Source organism: Nilaparvata lugens, chromosome 6 (assembly GCF_014356525.2).
Source record: "Nilaparvata lugens isolate BPH chromosome 6, ASM1435652v1, whole genome shotgun sequence".
Taxonomy (NCBI): Eukaryota; Metazoa; Arthropoda; class Insecta; order Hemiptera; family Delphacidae; genus Nilaparvata; species Nilaparvata lugens.
Window position 1 is genome coordinate 63,626,539 of NC_052509.1, and position 25,931 is coordinate 63,652,469.

The following is a 25,931-nucleotide window of genomic DNA, read 5'->3' on the forward strand; positions in this document are numbered from 1 at the left end:
TTCACTATTATTATTATAATATATCCTCTTATTATTCAACTAAGAAAAAATACAGTGCAGTTGTGTAAGTATTAGGTACATAAAGTGAAATAGGCTATATACTGCTGCTTCATATAAAAAGTTTCTGATGGATTCATTCCATGTCAACATTAATTCGGTCTGTCAGAGACATTGAGCTCACATTTATATGGCAGCGAAAGGTTTAAAGGTTGAAAAAAAGACCCTCGTAGAATCTAAAATGTGAGTACTGTATTCTCTTTAACTATAATTTTTTTACGAGGGATGAGATTGAATCTAAAATGTGAGTACTATTTTCTTCTCTTTGACTATACATTGTTGACGAGAAATGGATTAAATCAGTGTAAGTTATAGAACTGTTCATTATTCAGTTGCTACTGACATCTACTGGGAACCTTTCAACTAAGTATCGTTTAATTGTTAACAATTCAGGAGAAAGTAGGCGGGGCTTGATGACTAGCAATCATCTGACATGATAGTATTCTATCTAATTATCACTCAGTAGTTACTACCAAAGGAAAAGATAGCATAAGAAGAAATCTCGTGGTATGGGTAGTTTATGTTCCAAATCTCAAGCCGATTTCCAGTTCACTCAAGCCGATTCCTGCTCTGTTGAGGTGATAATGTTAAAAAGGCACAGTATGAGACACACTACTACCAGCACACTACAACTACCAGCGTCACATAGTATCACGTAGTCACTAGGACTGTCGGCTTGAGCTAACATTGGAAATTAGAACATGAAGGCCTTATACCATGGGATATGGGATATCTCTCTTTGGTAGTACAGAGTGTTTGAAAAAGAACTCCCTAGTTTTAGGTATAAATTTTATGTGTAAATTGATGAAAAACTACATCAACAAGTACATACAATGAAAGAGAGAATCTTCAAGTTTTGTTTCACATCAGTACACTTCAAATTGGGATCCATTCGTTGCCCTGCTTAAGCGAAGACGATATTCATGTTTTCGCCATGCATTCACCAACATATCAGGTGCAACTGTCCCAACCGCCGTGACGACTCTTTCCCGTGAATGGTTTATGTCTCGGATTTTTCCACTGTACACAACATTTTCTATGTGCCCCCAAAAGGAAAATTCCAGAGGGTTAAAATCCGGGCTCCGTGGTGGCCAAGCAATTGGGCCAGCTCTACCTATCCACCTTCCCGGAAAGCCGCGAGCACATGATTATTGTAATGAGGAGGGGCGCCATCTTGTTGGTGGATCTGCAACTGCAGGGAGACAAAACTTAGATAGTTGCTGAAACAAATAACACAAACTAGAATAGTCTCTATCACTTTTTACAGATTTTATGACACATTACACAAAGTAGGAGGAATCTCTGTGCAATTATTAATTATTTAATCTCTCCTCTTCTCTGTGCACATTAAAACCAGGGAGTTCTTTTCCAAACACTCTGTACTTCTGTTATTGATAGTTCCGATCTGATTACTTCAGGCTGTGTGCAATCATGCGTTTAACATGCTTCCTATAATAGATATTTCTACTTTCTTGTATTTTTTTCATGAATAAATTTGTTCTCTTTTTAGGACTACTACTTAGTACTATTATTGCCGATACAGCTACCACGACATTGCTCATGAACCTTCAGGTTCGGATCCAATTAATTCAGGCTGTGCTCATACATGCATTTGACATATTTTCATAGATATTTCTTTTTTTATATTTTTTATGAATGAATATTTGTTCTCTTTCCAGGATTACTACGTGGTACTCCTGTCGCCGATGGAGCTAGACACGACAATGCGCATGATCCTGCAGGTTCCCATTTGGGCGCAAAGAGTAATCTACATCCAGGGCAGTTGCCTGAAGGATGTTGACCTCGCGCGAGCGCGCATGAACGAGGCCGAGGCTTGTTTTGTGCTCGCCGCGCGAAATTACGCTGACAAAACTGCTGCTGTAAGCATTAATAAACTTATTAGTATATTGTATAAATAAGAATTCGAACCGTTTTATGGTTAAGCCGGTGGTACATTTTTTGTGTGGCTCTGAATGATTGAATAAGTAATTCATCATCATATAATTTAGTTGCTTTGAAGGTCCTGAATCATGAGTTAAAATGAATGGATTCTTTCATTCATCCAAACCAAAAATTCAAATAAATCATGTTGGATAAGTGGAGGGTTAAGAAGCTGAATTTATTTATGATTTATTTATACTTTGATACATACAATATCATTGTCAACTATGAATGATTGTGAAAGGAAAAACGGGGTTGAAGCCCAAAACGGTTCCTTCCCCAAATTTAGATAGAAATTGTCCAAAAATAGGTTATGTTTGCACTTCATGATTTTTATTATTTATTTTATTAACACAATTACGAATCATATGAATATGATCAGGAGGAAAGAACAACAAAATTTTCAATTTTTGTCCAATTTTGAGTCCAAAATATTTAAAACTAGGAATTTGGAATTTAGAAAAGTTGAAAACCAAATTAAATAAGAAATCTCCACTAAATCATAACTGATAACTGGAAAATACTGATTTATGAAATATCTTCCATGTTGGAAAAAGTGAAGGATACTTTCCACACTCGTCTCATAGATATTATTCGTGAACAACTTTAGAATTAATTTCAATTCTCATAATAATTAAATTGGCTTTACACTGTCTTCAGAAATGTTGAGGAAATTCTCCATGAGGTGGAAAAGTGATTATACGAATATTGTCAAATCAAGGTGAAATGAAAAGATATTGTCAATTCCACATAATTTATTTTAGTCCGAATCAGCTTCGATGCTTATGGCATCATCATCAGTGGTAGTTTCATTCTCTGTGCCAAGTGTAAATTTTATTGTCAAATCCACAAAAAATTTTATTTAGAACTTCAAAGTCAGAGTTTCCACTGAATATGATGCCAAGTATGGCGTTGAAACTCAAGTCTGGTTTCAAAATAAACTTTTTTTTTGTGTATTTTCACCTAAATTTACTTTTTTGATCTGAGTTTTGATCACGGTTCTGTTTTGTTGATAGCTGTCTTGAACTCTATATAGTCTAGGAGTTGAAACAATAATAGATAATCGACTTTTTTCTACTCAAATATCTGGTACTTTGTAATTTCACATCACACAATTATTTTTGAAAAAATCTACGTTCGATTTCCTTCATGAACTTGTTTGATTCCACAGGATGAACACACGATTCTGAGATCATGGGCAGTAAAAGACTTTGCTCCGACTGTGCCTCAGTATGTCCAGATCTTCCGTCCCGAAAACAAAATCCACGTCAAGTTCGCCGAGCACTTGGTCTGCGAGGACGAGCTCAAGTACGCGCTGCTCGCCAACAACTGCACGTGTCCTGGTGCATCCACACTCGTCACCCTTCTGCTTCACACGTCGAGAGGACAGTGAGTAGTGTTTCTCACCTTGATTGTTCATCTTGTTACCTGATATTTTCTTGATTTGTTTTCTTGTAACACTGTTGTTGATTGGTGAATAAATATGATGTGTTAAAATGTATGAATTCATGGCTACTTTCTTGTATTTATAACGATTCTTGAATCCTCAACGATTTCGTTTTATATTATTTTTAAAATGTGATATTTTTTCAGGGAGGGCCAAACATCGTCAGAAGAATGGCATCGACTCTACGGCCGATGCTCAGGCAACGAAATTTATCACATATTGCTGCAAGACTCTAGGTTTTTCGGCGAATACGAAGGGAAAAGTTTCACCTATGCAAGCTTCCATTCGCATAGAAAGTGAGTTTGGCTCAATTTATCAGGTCTTCTATAGTAGGCCTATTCTAATAAATTATACTTCATGTTACTTGACACATATCACATATCGTTTACTTATAATGACAATACTGTCATATCAGCTATGAATAACAATCGGGGATGTAGTATAGTTCATAAATCCTTGAGGTTGAACCGTGGATATGGTAGTTGAAAAACATAGAGGAATCTCTAAGGCCCGTATGCATGTACTCGGTTCAAACGGAGAAATGTCAGCTGTTCGTTTAAACCCCGTATGAAACACATTCTGATAAATAAAAACCATATCTACAAGTTAACGTGATTTAGCGTGAAATGTGATTAGTATATGGCTCTAAGGCTAGGGCCACACGAGCGCACAAAGTGCGTCCGTTGCAACTTACTTTTTAACGTCCGTTGTAGAAATACATAGAAGTGAATTGGTGACAATTCACGAGGGACGTGCGTAACAAGTAATGGAAATCGTAACGGACGGTGATTTTTGAACTGCAAAGAAATGCTACAACGCAAATCGAGACGTCATGCAAAAGTTATTGCTTCGTCTGGTTCCATTGCGTAAAGCAAACTGACGTTGACGCACCACACTCAACGCTCGTACGTGGTGTCATTGGCGACGGCCGCAAAAAGTGAGTTGCAACGGACGCACTATGTGCGCTCGTGTGACCCTAGCCTAAGAGAGATACTCTATAATTATACTAATCTCTAAGATTATCCTCAAATTATATCCAGGATACTCATGACATTAGTTTAGCCAAAGGCGTATTCCGTTGACAGAATATCAATAACAATACTCTCTATCTCGTATTATTGACACAATTAGGCCTATATCGTACCTCGCTTATCGCATCAAATATAGGCCTACTGTGAATCCAAACTGGGAGATCGCCATTATTTGAGAAACACGCTGCTTAACTGCTCGAGCTTATAGCATCTAGTATTATTCATGAATTCAAGAACCATCTAAAAAAGGACAGAGTTGAACCATAGATGAACAATAGCATAAGTAGATATCCCATGGTATAGGGCGTTTATGTCGCAACTTTTACTGTTATCTCAAGCCGATTATTTTCGATTACTGTCGATTTTTAATGTTTTGGCGGGATGAGAGTGTTGAACGGCACAATATGAGAGACTACCAGCGTCACTCAGCGTCACGGGAAAGAACTACGTGGACTATCAGCTTGAGATAACAGTAAAAATTGCGACATAAACGCACTATACCATGGGATATCTACTTATGCTATTGTTTCTCTATGGTTGAACGTAATCCAATAGAGACGGAATCCTGGAATACCTGAATCTGCATACTCCCACGTTCTTTCAATAGTACTAATGACTGATCAGCACGTTTTCGTCAATTAAAAGATTTATTGTGCCGTTGAATAGAACCATAGAGAAACAATACCGTAAGAAACAATATAATGGGATATCCACTTATGCTATTGTTTCTCTAAGGATAAAACCGAGTAGGATGAGTGCTTGACTCGCAAGTCAAGTCTGTAATTACCAAATGCTGTGAGAATTGAATTCACTTTCTAATCAGTGTCTCCACTACAGTTTGAGAGGTACCTTTCACTTTGTATCATTGAGATTACGACGGGAGAGAGACTCATTGATTTTCGTGCATGGTCTGTTAAGGGGTCGATTTTCTTCTCCTTCGCTGCTCTCATTGATCAGGTTCCATGTTCCTGCGTTCAATTCCAGAAATCATCTCACCTTTGATATTATCAGAAGTAGAACGGTCAGTGGTTACAATGCTCCCCTGTTTAGGTCTCTTCGATTGTACAATAGGATTAATAATGCATTAGATTTTTTTGATTCAGACAGTGTGTTCAGGCGGGACTTGAATAAGATTTATGTTTGTTGGGTTTTGTCTTTTTTATTCATTTTTTTCTTTTTTTCTCTCCTATGTATTACATAATATATTAGTGTTTTTATCTATTAGTTTCATATTTGCAAAGTTTCCATAATTTTCTTTTCTTTTCTTCTTGAATTCTTCAGTATTAGTTACATACTTAGTTCTTCTTCTTTTATCTGATTTACTATAAGTTTCATATTTGCAATGTTTTCTATTCTTATTTTTTTTCTAAAACTCAATAATATATTAGTTAAGTTATTTTATTTTCATTTTAATGTATTGTATTTTCAAATTGTATGCTCAATGTGTGTTATGAGGGCAATAATGGGATTCAGTTCCTGGTGCCCTCAAATATGTAAATTTTCAAATAAATAGATAAATAATAAATACATTGATATAATTTCTGGATGAGCTTGATCTCTCTGAATGAATGATTCTTGATATCTCTGGATAGAGTTGATTATGATTCTTAGATGCGTATCTTTATTTTTTATTCTCTATTCTTTATTTATTTATACAAAAAGTACATTATAAAAATGATAGGGAGAGGAATGATAAGGTGAACTTGTGCTATTCTTCTCCCAAATTTAGATACCGGTAACACATAGTCCGAAATAGGTTAAGCCTTGTAGTTTTTCAATTCACAAAATTTTCAGTCATCAAGTATTTTCACGAAGTGGATTTTGACTTCTTTTTTGGCTTCAAAGTAGAAGCATTTTGATGCTTCAAAACTAAACATAGAAGAAATATTTCACATTATTAACTAAAATAGGAAATACTCACATATTAAAAGTATAATTTGAAAGAATATTACCGGAGCACAAACTTAATCTTCTCACATGACTCAACTATAGTACAAGTTTCTGAATGAATTTACTCATGATCATTTAGAAGTTTGTTTCAGAAAAATGTTCAGTAGTGATTAATCCATTTTTGTCTCGTTCTAGATACGGTGTAGCACTAGTCGGCGTGAGGCCAGCAGAACTGCCCGAGTTCTACGAGGACACAATTCTGCTGAACCCTGGACCAAGACACATCATGAAGAAGACTGATACCTGCTATTATATGAGTATAACTAAGGAGGAGAACTCTGCTTTCGTTGTCGCCAACAATATCAACGGACAGGAGACAATCGCTGTTAAGACTGATGGTACCTATTTACTATCAATAATTTATTAAACTCTATGAAGCTTTTCTTTCATTTTTACAATAAAACTAGGGCTGTGTAGGAATAGTCCCATTGGAAGACATGATTATTTCATTATAACTGTACTGGACATGTTGTGGAATCCAGCTCATGTAGGAATCAAAACCTTGAAATGGTAAGTGCAGGGACACACGATCCGGCGACATCGCCGTCCGGCGAAAACGCCGGTCCGGCGAGAAATTGATCCGGCGATATCGCCGGGTATTCTCTACTTCGCCGTCCGGTTTTGCCGCCGGAAAGCAGTAGCAGGGCATTGTACTATATGTGCAGGGACACACGATCCGGCGAAAACGCCGGACGGCGCTGTCCCCACCCATGCCACTTCTTTATTTATTAACATTTGTAACGTTACAGATGGGTAGGGTAGGGTTACAAGGGTAGGTTACAAGGGTAGGGTTGTAAGTAGGGATGGGTATCGATACATCGATGTTCAGGTATAGCAATCTATCTCATATTCTAGGTACACCTGACAACAATTCTCCTTGTATTATGAAAAAGACCTAATTTTCAGCTTCAAGCATCATCACCAACTACATTGTCCTCACATTGATATTTTGCACAACGACATAAGTTCTTGAGATTATGTTCTATTAGAATTACCAGTAAGATACACTTCATTTCAGTATTTAAAGTGAAATTCAAGCTGGAAATTCAATCACAATAGTAAAAGATTGTTTTTTCGTATCTTATCAATTTTTTATTGTAGCAAAACGTAAATTAGAAGGTTGAATACGCCTAAACCACAGTTCCAAGCTATTACAACATTTTCAGACAAATGATTTGATAGATTTTCATGAGATTTGGTAGGAATAATTTTAATTACGCGACAACATAATATGTGTAAGTTAATTTTGAAATGTTGTACTCCATTTATTATACTGAAATGTATCTAAATGATCCGGCAAAAACGCCGGACGGCAGCTTCGCCGGCTGTCGTGTGTTCTGAATGCTAATTGCCGCCGGGTCCGGCGAAAACGCCGGACGGCGATTTCGCCGGATCGTGTGTCCCTGCACTAAGTCGAGCAGTGACAAACAAACTCAATAATGTCGGGAGGGTCTCAGTACCTCTCGATTCCAGTTCAATTACCTGTTAGATTAGATTAACAATAGAGAAAGATATGAGAACAACGCTGCCAAATTCCTGTCTTGTGAATGACTTCTACAGACGGTAACTGATACAGGTTTATATTGTTATATTAACGGTTTATTCTTGTTTAAAATAATCAATTGTATTTTATTAAGCAATAGATTATATAATTCAATAATTTCATACTGAATTTTCATAATTAGGATAACATATATTATTCATTGACCGAGCGAAGTGAGGACTAAGATTCTAGTCGACGGTTTGGCATTTCTCTTAATGTTTAAATGTTTGAATGTTTGAGTATTTCAATGTTTGAAGGTTTTAATGTTTAAATGTTGCGCATTCACGGCGAAACGCGGTAATAGATTTTCATGAAATTTGACAGGTATGTTCCTTTTTTGATTGCGCGTCGACGTATATACAAGGTTTTTGAAAATTTTGCATTTCAAGGATAATATAAAAGGAGAAAGGAGCCTCCTTCATACCAATATTAGAGTAAAAATCAGACTATAGATTTATTCATCATAAATCAGCTGACAAGTGATTACACAGATGAGTGGAGAAGCCAGTCTATTGCTGTATTTCTATAAGGTCTATAGTTTCAATCAGGTACTTGTGGATGAAAATACTGCGTGAGGTCTACTGTTCACAGAACTACCAGTTAATTATTAATTCTACATTGTTAAGACGATCTGGCAACAGAGCAAAGCAAGAAAGAGAAAGCGCTATCCGCTTTGTTGGATGATAGACAAGGATAGCAATACGAGTGCCAATCAAAGATATGCCATTATAACGTGGACCTCAATATGGGGCTTAGTAGGAATAGTCCCATTGAAAGCTCAGTATAGTTTCAGCGCAGTAGCGCTACAAGCGGAGAGCTGAGTAACTACGCTGCAACCTTGCAAGGTCGCTCCGCGGCAGGTTCATTGAACTGTTGACGTTGACCAACTGAACTAGATTCGATCTCTAAACTCTGTAGGCGGGTTGCCTACCCTTAACTTTCGAGGGAGTGATTAATTTATTATTCACTTTTCATTCAAATTTATAATAACCACTATTATGATCTCATTATGAAATAAACATAGTCTGAACTAGTTCGTGAACTCAAGGATGATGGTGACAATGATGATGATGAAGATGATGAAGATGATGATGATGATGATGATGATGATGATGGTGATGATGATGATGAGGATGAGAGATGGATAGATCTGCAATTTAAATTGAGTACCAAACCATCGTAATCTGATAATGATAGTCAATAGTTATTATACTTTATTTACAATTCAATTCATAAAGTTTTGTTTAGTTTTCGGTGTTACTCTTTTCAGACTTATTGTCCCACACAACTAATATTACAAAATATAAATGAATTTACAGATTAATTATTATGATTTTGACAATCCCAAGTCGTTTTATTAAATAGTGGGCAAAATATGAATATTTTTGTTGTGATCAACAACATTTCCACTACAACATAGGAAAATGGAATTATTCATTCAATATACATGTATATTTATTAGGTCGAAACATTACAATAAAGGAAAGAGTAATAAGCGAAATAACTCAAAAATTTTTGTCTTCCTAAATTTAATTGATCAAATCGACCAAATTAAACAGAATTGATTTTCTCCAAATTTGCAGATAACCAAGATACAACAACATCACAAACGAAGGACACGAGTGGAGGGGGCGGCGGCCATGACAGTAGTGGTGGGTCAGGTGGCAGAGGGGGTGGCGATGGTGGCGGAGGGGGTGGAACTGAACTGACAATAACCGGAAATCACCTTGGAGTGCCAAAACCAGATGCCAACCCAAATCTGCTTAGTCCTGAAATTTTGAATCAGAGGCGAGGTAAGCTGCTCAAGTGAGATTCCCTTTGAATTGTCACAATAATTTCTCGAATGAGAAGCAGTGATTGATCGATTGATTGATTGATTGAGTACTTTATTTATGTAGATTACAATATATACTGGCTTATACACTTATATACAATAGCTTACAATACAGCAAAATTATAGATGAATTTACATAATATCGACTAAGAAAATAATTATTGAACTGTATATGATATGAAAAAGCAATTTGTAATATAATAACTATGGATAATAATCATATTGCTATGCATCTACATAAATTGGCGGAGCTTTGGACATATCAATGTCCATTCTTCGGAAAGAATATTGAAAAAATCCTCCCCACTAACTCTCTACCAAGTGAGAGGAATTGCAGGCGATTTGAAGTGAATAGCACCTCAATTCAACAATATTAATTTCACGGTATCATGTCCGCTCTCCACTAGTTTATAAGTTCAATTTGAAAGTAAAGTTTTATTTCATTGATTTTTCTCCAATAAGTTTGATATAATACTACATCAGGCTACTGGTTTAAATTGGATCCCCACATTCATTCTATATTCATTTTGTATTATCAGATACAATTTTCCTCTTCTAAAATGATGCATTATCAGTATCATCATCGTAGTTTTTTTTATCATCATTTTAGATTTTTAGATTCTAGACTCTAATAGTATCTATTTGATTCAAAATTTGCTCGTTTATCTGAGTATTGAAGAGCGTAAATTGTATTTTGAAAAGTGAGAATGACATAACCAACTTTTTGATTTGGACAGTATATAGTATAAATTGGAAATGGGACAGTTTTGGGCATGAGCCTGTTGTGCCTTTCCTCATGTTGAGTATGTGTACACAATGTGATAAATAAATAAATAGTTTCCATTCGTCATAACATTCTAATGATAGGTTGGATCAGTTGCACAGACAGGAATCAACCAAGGATTCTAGATAATTTTTTTGTATTCTAGATTCCTTGGGATCAAGCATTAACTATTATACAAACATTAGCTGCTCCTACATGAATATCGACAATCTTGAATCAATTTATTCCTGTTTGATATTGGAAAAATCATAATAATTGAAGTCAATCCTATTGAAGCATCCTATTGATGCATCAGTGTTGCATCACTTTTCAATTCAGTACTTATCGATAATAATATTCTATGTCAACTGATTGACTGGGATAGAATTCGATTGCTTTTGGAACAAGAAACCGTTTTTGGAGCCAGATCTATAGGTTATTATAAATCGTATAGTAGTTATACTATACGTATATTAGTTATTCCACAATGTTTCTGATTAAGGACATTCAGGCCGGGTTGCACAACAGCCGGTTAAATTTTAGCCGTGATTAATTTCACGAGAACCAATCAGAGAAGCCGTCTTTTTAAAATCGCCTTCTCTGATTGGTTTTCGAGGAATTAATCACGGTTAAAATTTAACCGGCTGTTGTGCAACCGGCACTAAATATTCCATTCAGTGCTATATACGACTTCAGAGGTTCTCATTAGTTTATTTATTTATTTATTTATTTATTTATTAGTTTGTGAGTCTTTCATCACGAGATCTTCCAGTAAGGGAAATATGACATTTTTTAAAGTTTCCAACTTTTTTAACCTGAATCTTTCCAAGGCAACAGGTTTTGGAAACTTTTTACCGGTAACATTTTTAAAAATTTCCAAAGTTTTCGTAAGTAACTTCAAGGCTGAGCAACAGGCCTTCTGAATCTTTCTAGGCTACTGGTGACATTCTTAAAGTATTCAACTTCCCTCACTTATTAGTCTTCTCAAGCCTGGACAAAAGGTTTTCAAGAACTGTTCATTAGTGACAATCTTCCAAGTTTTTCGTTTTTTTTTTTTTATTTTTTATGTCGTTTCTCAGGCAGCAGACGACCGAGCATTCTGCCAGTGCCGGACTTTGCGAGTTCCACGCTGAACATCCCCTCCGCCCACCCCGACGACTGCGAGGGTGACGAGAGTGAAGATGAAATGGACGACGATGTGCCTTGGAGGTCTCCCAGCGAAAAAATTGCGTAAGTGTCCTCCATTTTTCAACCCTCAACCCTTCAATATAATACATGTATACACCACCCTACATGTCGACCCATGCACTTGTGTGTGCTGTCATGCCTCCTCTCTCTTTGTCTCTCTCTCCTACTCTGCTTCATCTCTCTCTCTCTCTCGTTATTATCTCACCTAAGTGTGCAGGAGTCACGTGAAAGAAATTTCAGTATCGTCAGGTTGTTACACAAGTGGAAATGAACGGAGGTTGTTCTTGGGGAAAATGTCGAGCTGTTTTTCCCCGTGATCGGTCATTGTTTTTTAAAAGTTTGCTCTTGAGGGAAAATGTCTACAGTTGCTCTTAAAGTTGATTTTGAAGTGGCTCTCTGTAAAATCTGGCAATAGACAATGAACAGTAAATGATAGACAGAAGGAGCGAGATTTGACATTATCAAAGTTGGACTTATTTTCTCCGTAATTGATCGTTGTAATTTGAAAGTTTACTATATCACGTACACCCTGAGTAGCTTCAGAGGTGGGTGATTGATACCCAGGTGTTGCTCCTGGATGACTTCGCTCAGTCGTAATGTGGGCGGGGAAAGGAGGCAAGTCGAAGTTCCTCTTCCTTCTTCTTTGTTCCTCAGCTGGCGTGAACAGCACCTCCTGGTGCTTCTGACGGCGTGAAGGTCGCTCTCTTCTCTGATGACACCACTTTGATGTAATTTTGTATCGGCCTTACGGCCTCGGTTCCGCTCCAGTGGAGTAGGAAAAGGAAGGACAGAAAGGATAGGGACGGCAGACAACGGTCCGCTGTGCCCTGGGGAGAAGGAAGAATAGGGACGGCAGACAACGGTCCGCTGTGCCCTGGGGAGAAGGAAGAATAGGGACGGCAGACAACGGTCCGCTGTGCCCTGGGGAAATGGGAGGACAGGGACGGCAGACAACGGTCCGCTGTGCCCTAGGGAGATGGGAGGACAGGGACGGCAGACAACGGTCCGCTGTGCCCTAGGGAGATGGGAGGTCAGGGACGGCAGACAACGGTCCGCTGTGCCCTGGGGGAAAGGAAGAATAGGAGGTCAGGGACGGCAGACAACGGTCCGCTGTGCCCTAGGAAGATGGGAGGTCAGGGACGGCAGACAACGGTCCGCTGTGCCCTAGGGAGATGGGAGGTTAGGGACGTACGGCAGCCAAGGGGCCGCTGTACCAGGGCAGGAGGTCGGGGACGTACGGCAGCCAACGGGCCGCTGTACCAGGAGCAGGAAGGTTTGTGAGCGGAATGCTGTGGTCTGGGGCTCGTCTGGCGTTTAAATACTCCCGCAAAGTGGAGGGGATTGAGTTGTGCCGCCGTCAGAGGCGGTGGATATCGTCCCGATGCGCGGAAGATGATGCGCCATCAGTACCTTCCTTATCTCCGCGGCCGGCTAGCTTTGCTGATAGCCGAGCGTCTTTCTTCAATATTATTATTTATTTAGCATTATTTTCCCGTCACAATTTTACTTTGTGACACCCCACTCCTACTTGGGGGGGGGGGGTTTGGAGCCCTCTATGGCACCACCTTAAAAGGTGTGAGCCGTCTAGGCATCACCTTAAGAGGTGTACACCTCCACTATGATCGTCATCTATACCTGATCCTCAGGTACATATTTACATCGTCCATCTGGTAACCGGACTTTTATACGTGGTCGACCTGCTCTTCTGCGCTTGCCTGGTGTTGTGCTGCGGTGGCACAGCACCAGATCCATATTTTTAGATGGGCCTGGTCTGGGATCCTGTGGGACTATCTGCTTTGTGTTGACCGTGATGCTAACATCTGACTCGACACGAACTGGAACTCGCCTCACTGAGACCTCAACCGTCTCTTTGTCATTTAAGGGTGACTCTGATCCTTTCACTATCACCCTCTGTTTTGTCATGTGAAGCGGGGGTGTCAGTTGGTCTGTGGAGGCTGGTATCTCACCTCGAGTTATCCTCTCCATTTCGACTGCTGGGCTAGATTCTGACTTGCCATGAGGTGGCATTTGTTGCATCCTAACTTTCTCAGAGTTCAAAGTCTTTGCTCTGACAGTTGGAGCATAAATCGCGGCCTGTCGTTCAGAGTCATTCATTCCATCACAGTGATCAACTATGTCATCCCTGGATGCTTGTCTTGGAATATATGACAACTCTGCCTCTCTATCAATCAAGGCATTGGATTCAACTCTGTTCAAACCATCCTTCTTGAACATCCTTCTGTTCCGACTCTTGTTGTCTGGAGATTTGGAGTCTACAGCCGCTATTGTTGGGACTGATGTTCTCTCAGTCCTCAATAAGAGCAATCCTGACATAATTCGCTGACTTGAAGGATTCAATTGGGGAGGATCCCACTCCACCTCTCTCGTGGATGTGTGAATATTCACTTTGTTATCACGCATAAATTCCATGCCTAATAGCAACTCTTGTCCAAGTCCTTCCATTATAGACGCCACTAGTGGAACTGTGATTTGTCCTATAGTTACATTAGTTGTCAGCTTCCCATTTAATGGGGTAGACCGTCCATCAGCTAATATTGCGTGGTGATGAGTTGGTACCTTCCTTATCATCCCTATTTTTTTGAGAACTTCATAAACCTCATTACTCATATAATTAGCTTCAGCGCCACTATCTAGTAATGCCCGACACTTTTTACCACCGATTGTCACAGTAATGAATAGTCTGTTGTCCCTTGATGACTCTTCAATCACAGGAATCCTGTGTGCCGTTCGCATCACTGCTGTCTTGTTCGGAGTTTTATTCTCCTTCTGCACATCACAGACACATATCAGTGCTCTTTTTCCGCTCCTTTTACATGGTGGAATATCGGGACAGTGTGATCTCCAGTGCCCCGGTCTCTTGTATTGCCCACACATGGGTTCAGACTCACTAAGAGATGGTCTGTTACTAGTAGGGGTTATAACTTCCTCAACCTTGAGCCTTGTAATCTTTTTCGTGTCCTCAATCATGTGAACTCTCGAATTCTGTCTATTCTGTTTCTCCTCTGCTTTTATTTGTTCATACTCCCTCGCGAATTTTTCCAATTCGTTGATACTATGAACATCTGATTGCCGAATATACAATTTGTACCGTGGGAGGAGATTCTTATACACTCTCTGTAATTTATTTTCGTCTGTAAAACCTCCTCGACGTCTCATGAGTGTCAGTACATCTTCGAGAAATTCGTCAAACGATTCACCTTCCTTTTGCTTCCTTGCCTGAATTAGATTCTCGAGGTCCTCCTCATAGGTAAGTGGGTAGTAGCGTGATCTGAAATCTGTCACAAAATTGTCCCATGATTTCCACTGGTCACGACGATTACGCATCCATAGAGTAACTTTACCAACTAGTAATTCAGGAAGGGCAACTAGTAGTTGGTTGCCAGTAAGCCCATAGGCTTGTTGTAGCTCATCTAGCCTTTCTAGAAAGCTGGGAGCATCTGATTGGCCATCAAAAGACAGTCTCCAGCTTCTTACTTTGTCACATACCGCCCCTGGGTCCATGAGGGGGTTTGTGTGAATGTTGGTTCCAACTTTAGCATGAGTACCTGTTGCCGAGTGTCCAGATTCCTCACTGCTTCTGCTCATTATTCCGGGTCTTGGGCTGGGATAACGTACAGCCATATTCTTATGTTGTTCTACTAACAACCTTCTCAACTCAGCAAGTGTTCCAGATGACACTATGCCCCAATCTTGTAGAAGATTGAACGCTTCTTCCTTTTTCAATTTATAGATCCAGGAAACTCTGGGGTCGGCTATCACCTCGGGGTTTACGTCCTCAACTGACTGATCCTCTGTCAGCTCCTGATGTCGAGCATCTGAATCAGACTCGCCCTGTTCACTCATGATGATTTTTACTTCGTTGCCTCGTGCCCCAAGTGCGGGCGCCAATCTATCACGTACACCCTGAGTAGCTTCAGAGGTGGGTGATTGATACCCAGGTGTTGCTCCTGGATGACTTCGCTCAGTCGTAATGTGGGCGGGGAAAGGAGGCAAGTCGAAGTTCCTCTTCCTTCTTCTTTGTTCCTCAGCTGGCGTGAACAGCACCTCCTGGTGCTTCTGACGGCGTGAAGGTCGCTCTCTTCTCTGATGACACCACTTTGATGTAATTTTGTATCGGCCTTACGGCCTCGGTTCCGCTCCAGTGGAGTAGGAAAAGGAAGGACAGAAAGGATAGGGACGGCAGACAACGGTCCGCTGTGCCCTGGGGAGAAGGAAGAATAGGGACGGCAGACAACGGTCCGCTATGCCCTGGGGAGAAGGAAGAATAGGGACGGCAGACAACGGTCCGCTGTGCCCTGGGGAGAAGGAAGAATAGGGACGGCAGACAACGGTCCGCTGTGCCCTGGGGAAATGGGAGGACAGGGACGGCAGACAACGGTCCGCTGTGCCCTAGGGAGATGGGAGGACAGGGACGGCAGACAACGGTCCGCTGTGCCCTAGGGAGATGGGAGGTCAGGGACGGCAGACAACGGTCCGCTGTGCCCTGGGGGAAAGGAAGAATAGGAGGTCAGGGACGGCAGACAACGGTCCGCTGTGCCCTAGGAAGATGGGAGGTCAGGGACGGCAGACAACGGTCCGCTGTGCCCTAGGGAGATGGGAGGTTAGGGACGTACGGCAGCCAAGGGGCCGCTGTACCAGGGCAGGAGGTCGGGGACGTACGGCAGCCAACGGGCCGCTGTACCAGGAGCAGGAAGGTTTGTGAGCGGAATGCTGTGGTCTGGGGCTCGTCTGGCGTTTAAATACTCCCGCAAAGTGGAGGGGATGGAGTTGTGCCGCCGTCAGAGGCGGTGGATATCGTCCCGATGCGCGGAAGATGATGCGCCATCAGTACCTTCCTTATCTCCGCGGCCGGCTAGCTTTGCTGATAGCCGAGCGTCTTTCTTCAATATTATTATTTATTTAGCATTATTTTCCCGTCACAATTTTACTTTGTGACAACTAGATATTGTTGAATATGGCCTTATAAAACGGAACTGTTCAATTTTCTCAAAGATGATTTGTTGTGATGACTTCAAAACCTTATAATTAGAAAATTCAGCAATTTCATCGAATTTAACGGAAATCGTTCTTGGAGAAATTTGTATTTCCTCTCAGTTTCCCGTAATTGGCCCTTATTTTATGAAAAAAATCACCAAAAACTAAAGCTTGACTATGGTATAAGAGAAAAATCTTATTTTTCGAATTTTCCACTAATATGACTATGATTATGGTATACAGTAGCTACACCAATTGTGTAGTAATGATTTATAAACAATCAGAATAAGTTTTTGAATTTCAAAATATTGAATACCTGACTGTTCAACTCCAAGTATTTTTATTCACTTTTTGTGTAGTTGAGAAGTTGATATTGTGGTGATTATTCATATTGAATGAAAAAGACTAAGAAATAATTGTCAAAAAACCACTGATTTAAATCTATATGTATGTATTTGATTCAAATCAGTAGTTTTTTGACAATTTCTTAGTCTTTTTCATTCAATATTTTTATTCATCAAGGATATCATGTATTGAATCTCGATGCATAGGATTGAACTAATAAGAATCTTGTATCTGCAGATGTCATTAGGCTATTTCAAATGAATTTATAATTTATTTCCACTGGATTCATCAACATCAAGAATTCAACCATTCCAAGTTTTAATGTTTTCATTGATTCACGAAGATAATAGAAGCAACAAGATCGTATATCAAGGGAAAACTTGACAATTTCCCCACAGACAATTCTATTTTTTCTGTCTTTTGTATTATCATTGTGATGGTACTAGGATCCTTTTTCACGTGACTCTCTGTACTATCAAGCTAGATATGATCAATATTCATTTTATCTCAATATTGTATTGATGAGTACTGCAACACTGTGATTGATAATTATAATTACTGTGAGCATATGATATCTGTGTCAACCTAGCATGTGCTGTGCTGGATTGTTTGTTGGAGAAGATTTGTCAAGTCACTGATAATTGCGTTTATGTTACAAATTGAATGGTTTCACAATGTCTATGTTAGCGATTAAATACAGTTAATTCACCAAAATACATCCACACATTATCCTCAAATATCACGACCCTTTAATGTATACACATTAACCAGTTACAATAATGTTTTTCCGATTTTTTTTCATCTAAACACATGAAAATAATAGTATACATTCATATCCTAAAAGTATTTATTGGAAGATAAATGATTCATCTAGAATGAATTAATAAGATCAAAACCTTCACAGTTGATCTATGAAGAATTGATTTTTCTTATAGAATCCTCAAATAATAGTATACATTCATATCCTAAAAATATTGATTGGAAGATAAATTATTTATCTTGAAAGAATTAATAAGATCAAAACCTTCACAGTTGATCTATGAAGAATTGATTTTTCTTATAGAATCCTCAAATCCATACAGTAGATAATTGGAGATAACTTTTAGAATTAGTTAATGTTAGAGATGTAATTGATTCAATCTATTTTGCTAGACACTGGTTAAATACAGTGTTATCTTTGAATAATAAAATAGACTTTAAACTTGTGATTATTAATAGCAGGTCAATATAATTTCAGGTTTTCAACAGGAATATTTAAGTATGTACTATTCGTAATCTCTCAATACTTTTGTCAATTTTTATCTTTCTCTCTCCACCTAGTTTCATTTCATTCAGTCTTAGAATTGATTATTTATTCTAGAGAAGAATAATCAACATTTGGAGTATAAACTTATGACAAGATTACTTCATTAGTTTATCATATATTTTTAGAATAATCAGCCTCGGAATACCGTTGTAAAAACTGTGAAACAAGTTAAACCTATTAGATTCTACTATATTTTTTAAACTTTTCTCATTTTTTTGTATAGATTCTTTTCTGAAATTTTTCACCGATATATCGTAGTTTGATCTTTTATTACAACATGATTAACAACACAGTCGCTTGAATATTGTCACTCTACTCTTCCTCGATTATTTTCAAATTTTTGGGGCATTTTGATAGCACAAGTTTCAAATTATCGAGATTCCAAAAGACAAAATTTAAAATTATTTTAAACATTTTTCGGATTTGGAGAAAGTTTATTATTGTTACTCTAACTTCAATTCATAGATCATTTGTAATTTTTCTTATCTGAAAAGCAACATTTAATTCCACCAACAAAATTTCCTGACAATATACTATACATTATCCATCCCCTTTGGGCATTGAACAAAGTTAAGGCTCCTATTATCATGTCATTTTTCCATCAATTTTATATCACAATCTCATCTAGGGGCTTCATTATTCTGTTAACAAGTAAGTTGACGAGTTATCATACACATTATATTTACAGTTTATTTTATCTATTCGGACATTTTGTGTGAAGCTAATCTATTCAATCAAACAACTGAACATCATTCCAATATAAGCTCATAATATTCCTCAGTTATAGTATAAGTTTATCCTCAGAATACTGTATTGATACTCTAATGGGTTATTACTATTTAAAATTTGGAATTGATGTAAACAACAATCTCCATTAGTAAAACACACAGACGCACTCATCCAATCGCTGTATGGAAAAATGCTCTTGAGAAATCAGGCATCATACTCAACTACTGGAATAAAGAGAAGATATTTATCTCTCCTAAATTTATCATAACTTGCTGATATTTTTCCCCATCATATTCTCAGGTATAGCAAAAACATTTCTAGCTATCTTTCTGCTTCACTTTGTCTGCAGATTTTAAGCATGTTTTTTCTCACCTAAGCTTCTATTAAATTCACACAATTTTCATGCATCTCATTCTATTATTTTATCAAATTTTGTAGTGCAGAAACACTAATGAAAAATATAGTTTTGAGTAGGCCTCAAAAAATGAAAAGTTCATTGGGAGATAGCTTTTATTGAGATAATTTTTCTCTTATTTAAGTTATGCGTGATATTTTTGATATGATCACTCGATTTAACCTGAAACGGTTATAGAAAATTATTCAAGGAAGTATGTATGTTCTTCAACATAATATAGGAACAATTTGAATGAATAATTAGAATGATTATAGCTTAAAATAATTTTTCCTCCACCTACTGTCAAAAGTACTTACTTTACTCCCTGAAACATGATACTAAAGTGTCACTTTTTCGCTCTCGGTACTAAAAAACAGAAAAACTCCCTAGGAAGTAAAAGTGACTCCATTTAAATAACATGGGAAGCATCTCTATTTTAAAAACGTACATTTGGAATAGGTCAGAAGGTCTAAGCTCAGATGAGGAAGCATATAGAGTAGTCATTAAACCAACTAAATTCAATACCTCAACCAGACATTTGATCGATATATAAAATTCATGTTTGTATGCTGAAATTATTATTACAAACTTCATATCACTATACTAGAAAAATTTATATATTTTTTTCTTTTATTCCATGTTATTCAAAATATCAGCCAACGAATATGACTTATTAACTAATCAAATTTGAAACGGGAACTTCATCATAGCAGATAGTGCTGTCGGAGGAGAACTGTGATTACAAGCCAGCTGTTTCTGTTTACTTTTTAGATTATGTTGTAACACATTGTTTGGTCACATACGTTTTTAAAAATTATTTTATTAGCAGTTTTTATAAAAATGTAGGTGGAGGAAAAATGTTGTGTATATCACAAGTGAAAAATGTTTTTTCTCCCTCAGGAAAATTGTTGCCCTTGGCTTCGCCTCGGGCTTCAAACTTTTTCCCACAGGGAGAAAAAGTCCTACTTTTCACTCTAGATATACAAATAACTATTGTCTGTTGAGCGGTCATAAAATTTTATTTCATTTATTAATTTATTATAGCTTTTGTATGTTCGCAAGTGAATTCTGAATACGGTACTATACGAAAACGTGAGTGTCATATATTCCTAGCACTATAATTCCCCACGAATACAAAATAAATACTGTACCAATCTTCTATTATGTAGATTTTTCGAGGGAATAGGTCTCACTATAATATTGATCATAACATTATCATTTTTCATATTGGTAATGGTTGGGTTAGGTTAGGTTAGGTATGGTTAGGTTAGGTTAGGTTAGGTTAGGTTAGGTTACAATTCCAATTTTTCAAATGCTAAACTATTGTAAAACCAACTTGTTCAGAAATATTTCTAAAAAGTAAAAGTTAATATTTCTTAAAAGTAAAAAGTAAGTAAATGGTTGGGTTAGGTTAGGTTAGGTTAGGTTAGGTATGGTTAGGTTAGGTTAGGTATGTTAGGTTAGCTTAGGTTAGGTTAGGTTAGGTTACAATTCCAATTTTTCAAATGCTAAACTATTGTAAAACCAACTTGTTCAGAAATATTTCTAAAAAGTAACACTTGAATCTTTCAATACTGATTGAGTATAAATTTCCAAGAGAATATAGTAGAATCTATGCATGTCTTAGCTAGCCTACTATTCCATTCGAACTTGAATATTGCATTTCACAGTTACTTCATGCAAATATATTCAGTGTCAATCAATGTTGTAACAGAATATTTAAACGTTGAGCTCAAACTTGCATTTAATGTAGTTCTTTATAAATGAATATTCTATTGAGATTCTAAAACTAGATGTAAAGATTGGTTGGAGAGTACTGATACGTTTTCAAGGTCTTAGATTACTACAAGTTTTTGAAAATTTGAAATAGATACTGTAACAAAGACATATCGTTTGGTAATCACAATTTAGAAGCGAACTCACATGAAATATAAAGTAAACATGAGGTTGTGGAAAGTGCAAAGAGAAAAAAGGCTCTTTGTGGCTTCTCTGTTGAAGGGTTTCACAACATTACAGTAAAACACTAAAAAAAAAACATTTTCAATTATCAATACACTGTTATTGACATGAGTTAGACCACTAATATACTAGATTCAACATGAACGTTCTATAAGATACAATCATAAATGTCTCATTTGTCTCTGGTCTTTCTGGAGTTAATAAAATCATTTGGATTTATTTCCCCGAGTTTATTTAACCTACATTGATTGATTGATTGATTGATTGATTAGCTGCCTTTAATAAAAACCTAGGAGGGCGAAGTTAGGGCGCAGCCGGCCCTCTCTTACACTTAACCCTCCATCTACATTGCATAGTTTACATGAAAGTATACCTGATATGGGGACTAATTATTTTGCAAATATTCAATTTAATTTTTGAAGAGGAGTAATGCTTACAACAACTCTGACATATTTTCACTCTGAATATAATAATGATTGTCCTTGAATGATCTCTTTTCCTAATAATATTATCTACATATTCTTATACTTATAATAGAGTTGATAAAGTGATTATGGCTTGCTGAATAGAAGTCAATGAATTCAAACTACTTCCAAGCCTGATTTTATGAAGTCTTATCGCAAATCTGCTATTAAATATTTCTGCATTTGCAACTTTATTATAAATTCGCAACTAAATATATTGCATATAAATCAACAAACTATCTTTACATCCAGCTTGAGATCGGCATGCAATTTGTGTTGAAAGCATTTTTATATTGAACTTGTGACTGAAACTGGATAACGAGATATATTATTATTTTCGAACTGATAAGATTTGTAAATAAGTTACAGTTAGATTTATTTGATGGAGTGGAGAACTATGATTTCTTGTATAAAGTTCAAACCGTAAACTATTCAATTTCTTATTTGAATTACTGTTCCAGGAATGTTTATAATCTATTCAAGGAAACAAACATGACTAGTGATGAATAATCGTGTTGGAAAGTATGTTAAAAAATTACAAAGTTGATATTTATAGAAAATACAGCACTCTACAGTGAGGTTTACGTTTTACTATCTCACTTTGGACTATTTATGTGCCAAAATCAAGGAATTGAAGAAGTTTTGGGCAATTGCCTGTTTCTCTTTCCAAATATCGTGTTTGTGACTGTTCTAATAAATAAATAAATAATAGCAGTGTTTGGTTAGCAATGGTATTGATATCCTTGTCTATCATCCAACAAAGCGGATGGCGATAGCTTTGCTCTGTTGCCAGATCGTCTTTAAACAATGTAGAATTAATATTTAACCAAGAAAATATTTCATCTTAATTATGAGAATTCATTATGAAATTATTGAAAAATATAATTTCTTGCTTAATAGAACATAATTGATAAATTTTAAACGAGAATGAACAATTAATATTACATCAATAAACCTGTATCAGCTACCATCTATAGAAGGCATTGAAAAGAAAGAGGTTCGGCAACGTTGTTCTGCTATCTTTCTCCACTGCCATTATAACGTGGACCTCACTATGGTGGTAATCTAGTGGACTTTTTGAAATTGAATGAATAAAACTAACTATGGAATCAATATAGAGACTATTGTAGGGAACCTACTCTCAAATATATTAATTTATTGATAATTATTGTCGATATCAATGAAATAAATTTTCTTGAGAAAGAGTCAATGAATGCAAGAGACATTGAGATATCTCACGGATCACTTTCTCTCTCTCTCTCTCCAAACTCCCATTCCTACTTTAGTTGAGAGCTCTACTGCGTTGACCAATCACGGGCTAGTACACCCTTCAGGTGTACACTACAAGTCACTCCCACAAGGCGCACTGATTGGCTGCTACAATCACGTCATAGCTCAAACTCAATTCTGTTCGCTCGACCAATAAGAAAGCAGCTGCTGCTTCATACACACCCACACATCGCTCTCTCATTGGCTAGTTGCATCAAGATAAAGAGCCACAGACTTTATTATACGTTAGTATACAAATCAATTAAAATTCGAGGCCAGGATCCTGATTTTAACTTTTGAATTTGATGAAATAAGAAAACTCTTAGGACTGTTTTCCGAGCTCGGGATTTAGCTAAGTCCTAGACTTTAAATAGCTGGAGTCAGAAAATTTGCTTTCCAAAACGGGGCGTAGTCGCAGCTTTTATAACAGTAGTCGTAGTTTTTATTTTCTCATTTCTATGATTGGAAACGTTTTTCCTTGACGAAATTAGACATTCTCAAATAATAATTCTAAATAGCTGAAACTTAACACTGTTTTCTCTTTATTTTATTTTGCTTTCAATTTTCTAGTTTTTCGAAATTTAATTCAAACGTGACTATGACAATGACTGCGACTACGCCCCGTTTTGGAAAGCCAATTTTCTGACTCCAGCTGTTTAAAGTCTAGGTGCCGGCTGCACAACAGCCGGTTAAATTTTAACCGTGATTAATTCCACGAGAACCAATCAAAGAAGCTGTCTTTTCAAAAACGCCTTTTCTGATTGGCTCTCGTGAAATTAATCACGGTTAAAATTTAACCGGCTGTTGTGCAACCGGGCCTAGGACTTAGCTAAATCCCGAGCTCGTGGACCGGCCCTTGATTGGGTGAGATTATAATATTGTCAAGAAATCATAGTTATCCACTCTCCTAGCATATCATTATTGTTTGAACTGTGATCAATATAATTTTCATTATTTGTTTTTGGTCGATGACAATGCAAAGAATTGTGTTTTCTTTTCTCTCTCTCTTTCTTCTCTTCTCCTTCTACTCCTCCTCACTTCTCTCCGCTTTACGTGTGTGTGCGTGCGCGCGCGTGGCATGTCTTCTCCTTCTTCTTCTCTTCTTGGACTGATGTTGTATGGCACCCTGCTCAGGTTCCATGTTTCAGCCGCTGATGAAATGGACGAAATTGAACCCAATTGCGAGTTCACATGGAAAGCGGATTGGGCCCGGTATGTACTAGAAACTACGCTAGACACAAACAGAAGTTAATAACTGAAACGACAATGCGAGGTGTTTCCAAAATGAATGACTCGATTTTGAATTACTGATAGGGTTGAGACATGGAGTATGAATAATTCTACTCTTTTTTGTTATTTTTCAAGAAAAAAAAACAAGTAGAATGTTTTTTTTTGTGTTGTGATTGTTACGCCTTATCCTCCAGAAGGCATTGGGTTGAACGGTAATGTTATGAAGTACGGTAAATTATGCATTATTTATATGATAGGTTTCTTTTGTTATTCATGTTTAGTAATATGTCAGTTATAAGTAATTTTTAGTAATATTGTATTTTTTTGTTTTTGTTCTTAGAATAGAATTATAATTATAATTTCTTTTTAGTTCTATGAAATAGCACAACTCGTATTCGCGCTCAGATTCTTTCTTTGCGGATGCTAATCTTTCCATAAAATGTAATTTATATTTGTTAATTTGTAATTTATGTTTGTTAACTGTTTTTGAATGGAAATAAATTTGATTTGATTTGATTTGCAATAGCTGTTACACACTGCAAATGGCAACATTAAAGTTAAGCACTAAGAGAAAAACAATTCATTGTGTTCCCTTCAAAAATAAGTGTGTAACTGCCATTCTAAATTATCCATAACTCACTCACTTCATTGTTCAACCCTGTGCTTCTTGAGAATAGGCTGGGCGTACACCGGTTAGTCAAGACAAGACTAGTCACGTTTAGTCACAATACTTCACATTGTAGCTTATGAAGACATGTCTAATTGCAATGACTGATCAGTGTGAGTTGCGGCATAAGCAACTATGTGAAGTATTGTGACTAAACTCGTCTGATCATGTCTTGTCTTGTCTTAACTAACTGGTGTGAGCCTAGCTTGTATCCATTACAACATTTAGCTACATCCTATCAAATTTTACTTGTATAACATAGTACCATAGAGAAATAATAGCATAAGTAAGATATCCCACGGTATAGGGCGTTTATGTCGCAACTTTTACTGTTATCTCAACCTGATAGACCAAGTAGTTCTTTCCTGTGAAGCTTTATGACGCTGGTAGTCTCTCATATTGTGCCATTCATACACTCTTACCCGGTCAAAACAGTAAAAATCGACAATAATCGACAGTAATCGGCTTGAGATAACAGTAAAAGTTGCGACATAAACGCCTTATACCATGGGATATCTACTTACGCTATTGTTTCTCTATGATAGTACCAAAGTTCACATAAATTTCCAATGATCTTCATGTATTCCATTACCGTTTACCATTGGGTGCATTGGCAACATCTTTATCCACTTCATTCTACAATAATTTTACAAAGCATAAACAAAATTAAGACTATCAATTGCACTCCTCATAAGGCTTGGCCTGCCTCTTTTTACAGATATTTTGTAATCCATTACAAACTGTGAGAGAAACTGTGCGGTCATTGAAACTATAGTATCTATAATTTTAATTTCATGTGGCTTCATTTACTGAGCCGTC

General features: G+C 37.2%; 1 protein-coding gene across 19 annotated transcripts in view; it reads left to right on the top strand.

The window, feature by feature from the left end:
* The window catches only part of LOC111057314 (potassium channel subfamily T member 2-like), a 699,972-nt gene that overhangs the window by 617,184 nt on the left and 56,857 nt on the right, over positions 1–25,931 (top strand). For 14 of the 19 annotated variants that reach the window (XM_039431618.1, XM_039431616.1, XM_039431612.1 and 11 more), the window contains 7 exons: positions 1,737–1,937; positions 3,170–3,387; positions 3,592–3,741; positions 6,562–6,764; positions 9,553–9,762; positions 11,646–11,796; positions 24,350–24,427. In XM_039431618.1, the coding sequence (XP_039287552.1) occupies positions 1,737–1,937; positions 3,170–3,387; positions 3,592–3,741; positions 6,562–6,764; positions 9,553–9,762; positions 11,646–11,796; positions 24,350–24,427 (1,211 nt within the window). Of the gene's footprint in view, positions 1–1,736; positions 1,938–3,169; positions 3,388–3,591; positions 3,742–6,561; positions 6,765–9,552; positions 9,763–11,645; positions 11,797–18,331; positions 18,353–24,349; positions 24,428–25,931 lie in introns of all 19 variants that reach the window. The other 5 variants (XM_039431621.1, XM_039431629.1, XM_039431630.1 and 2 more) reach the window with 2 other exon arrangements.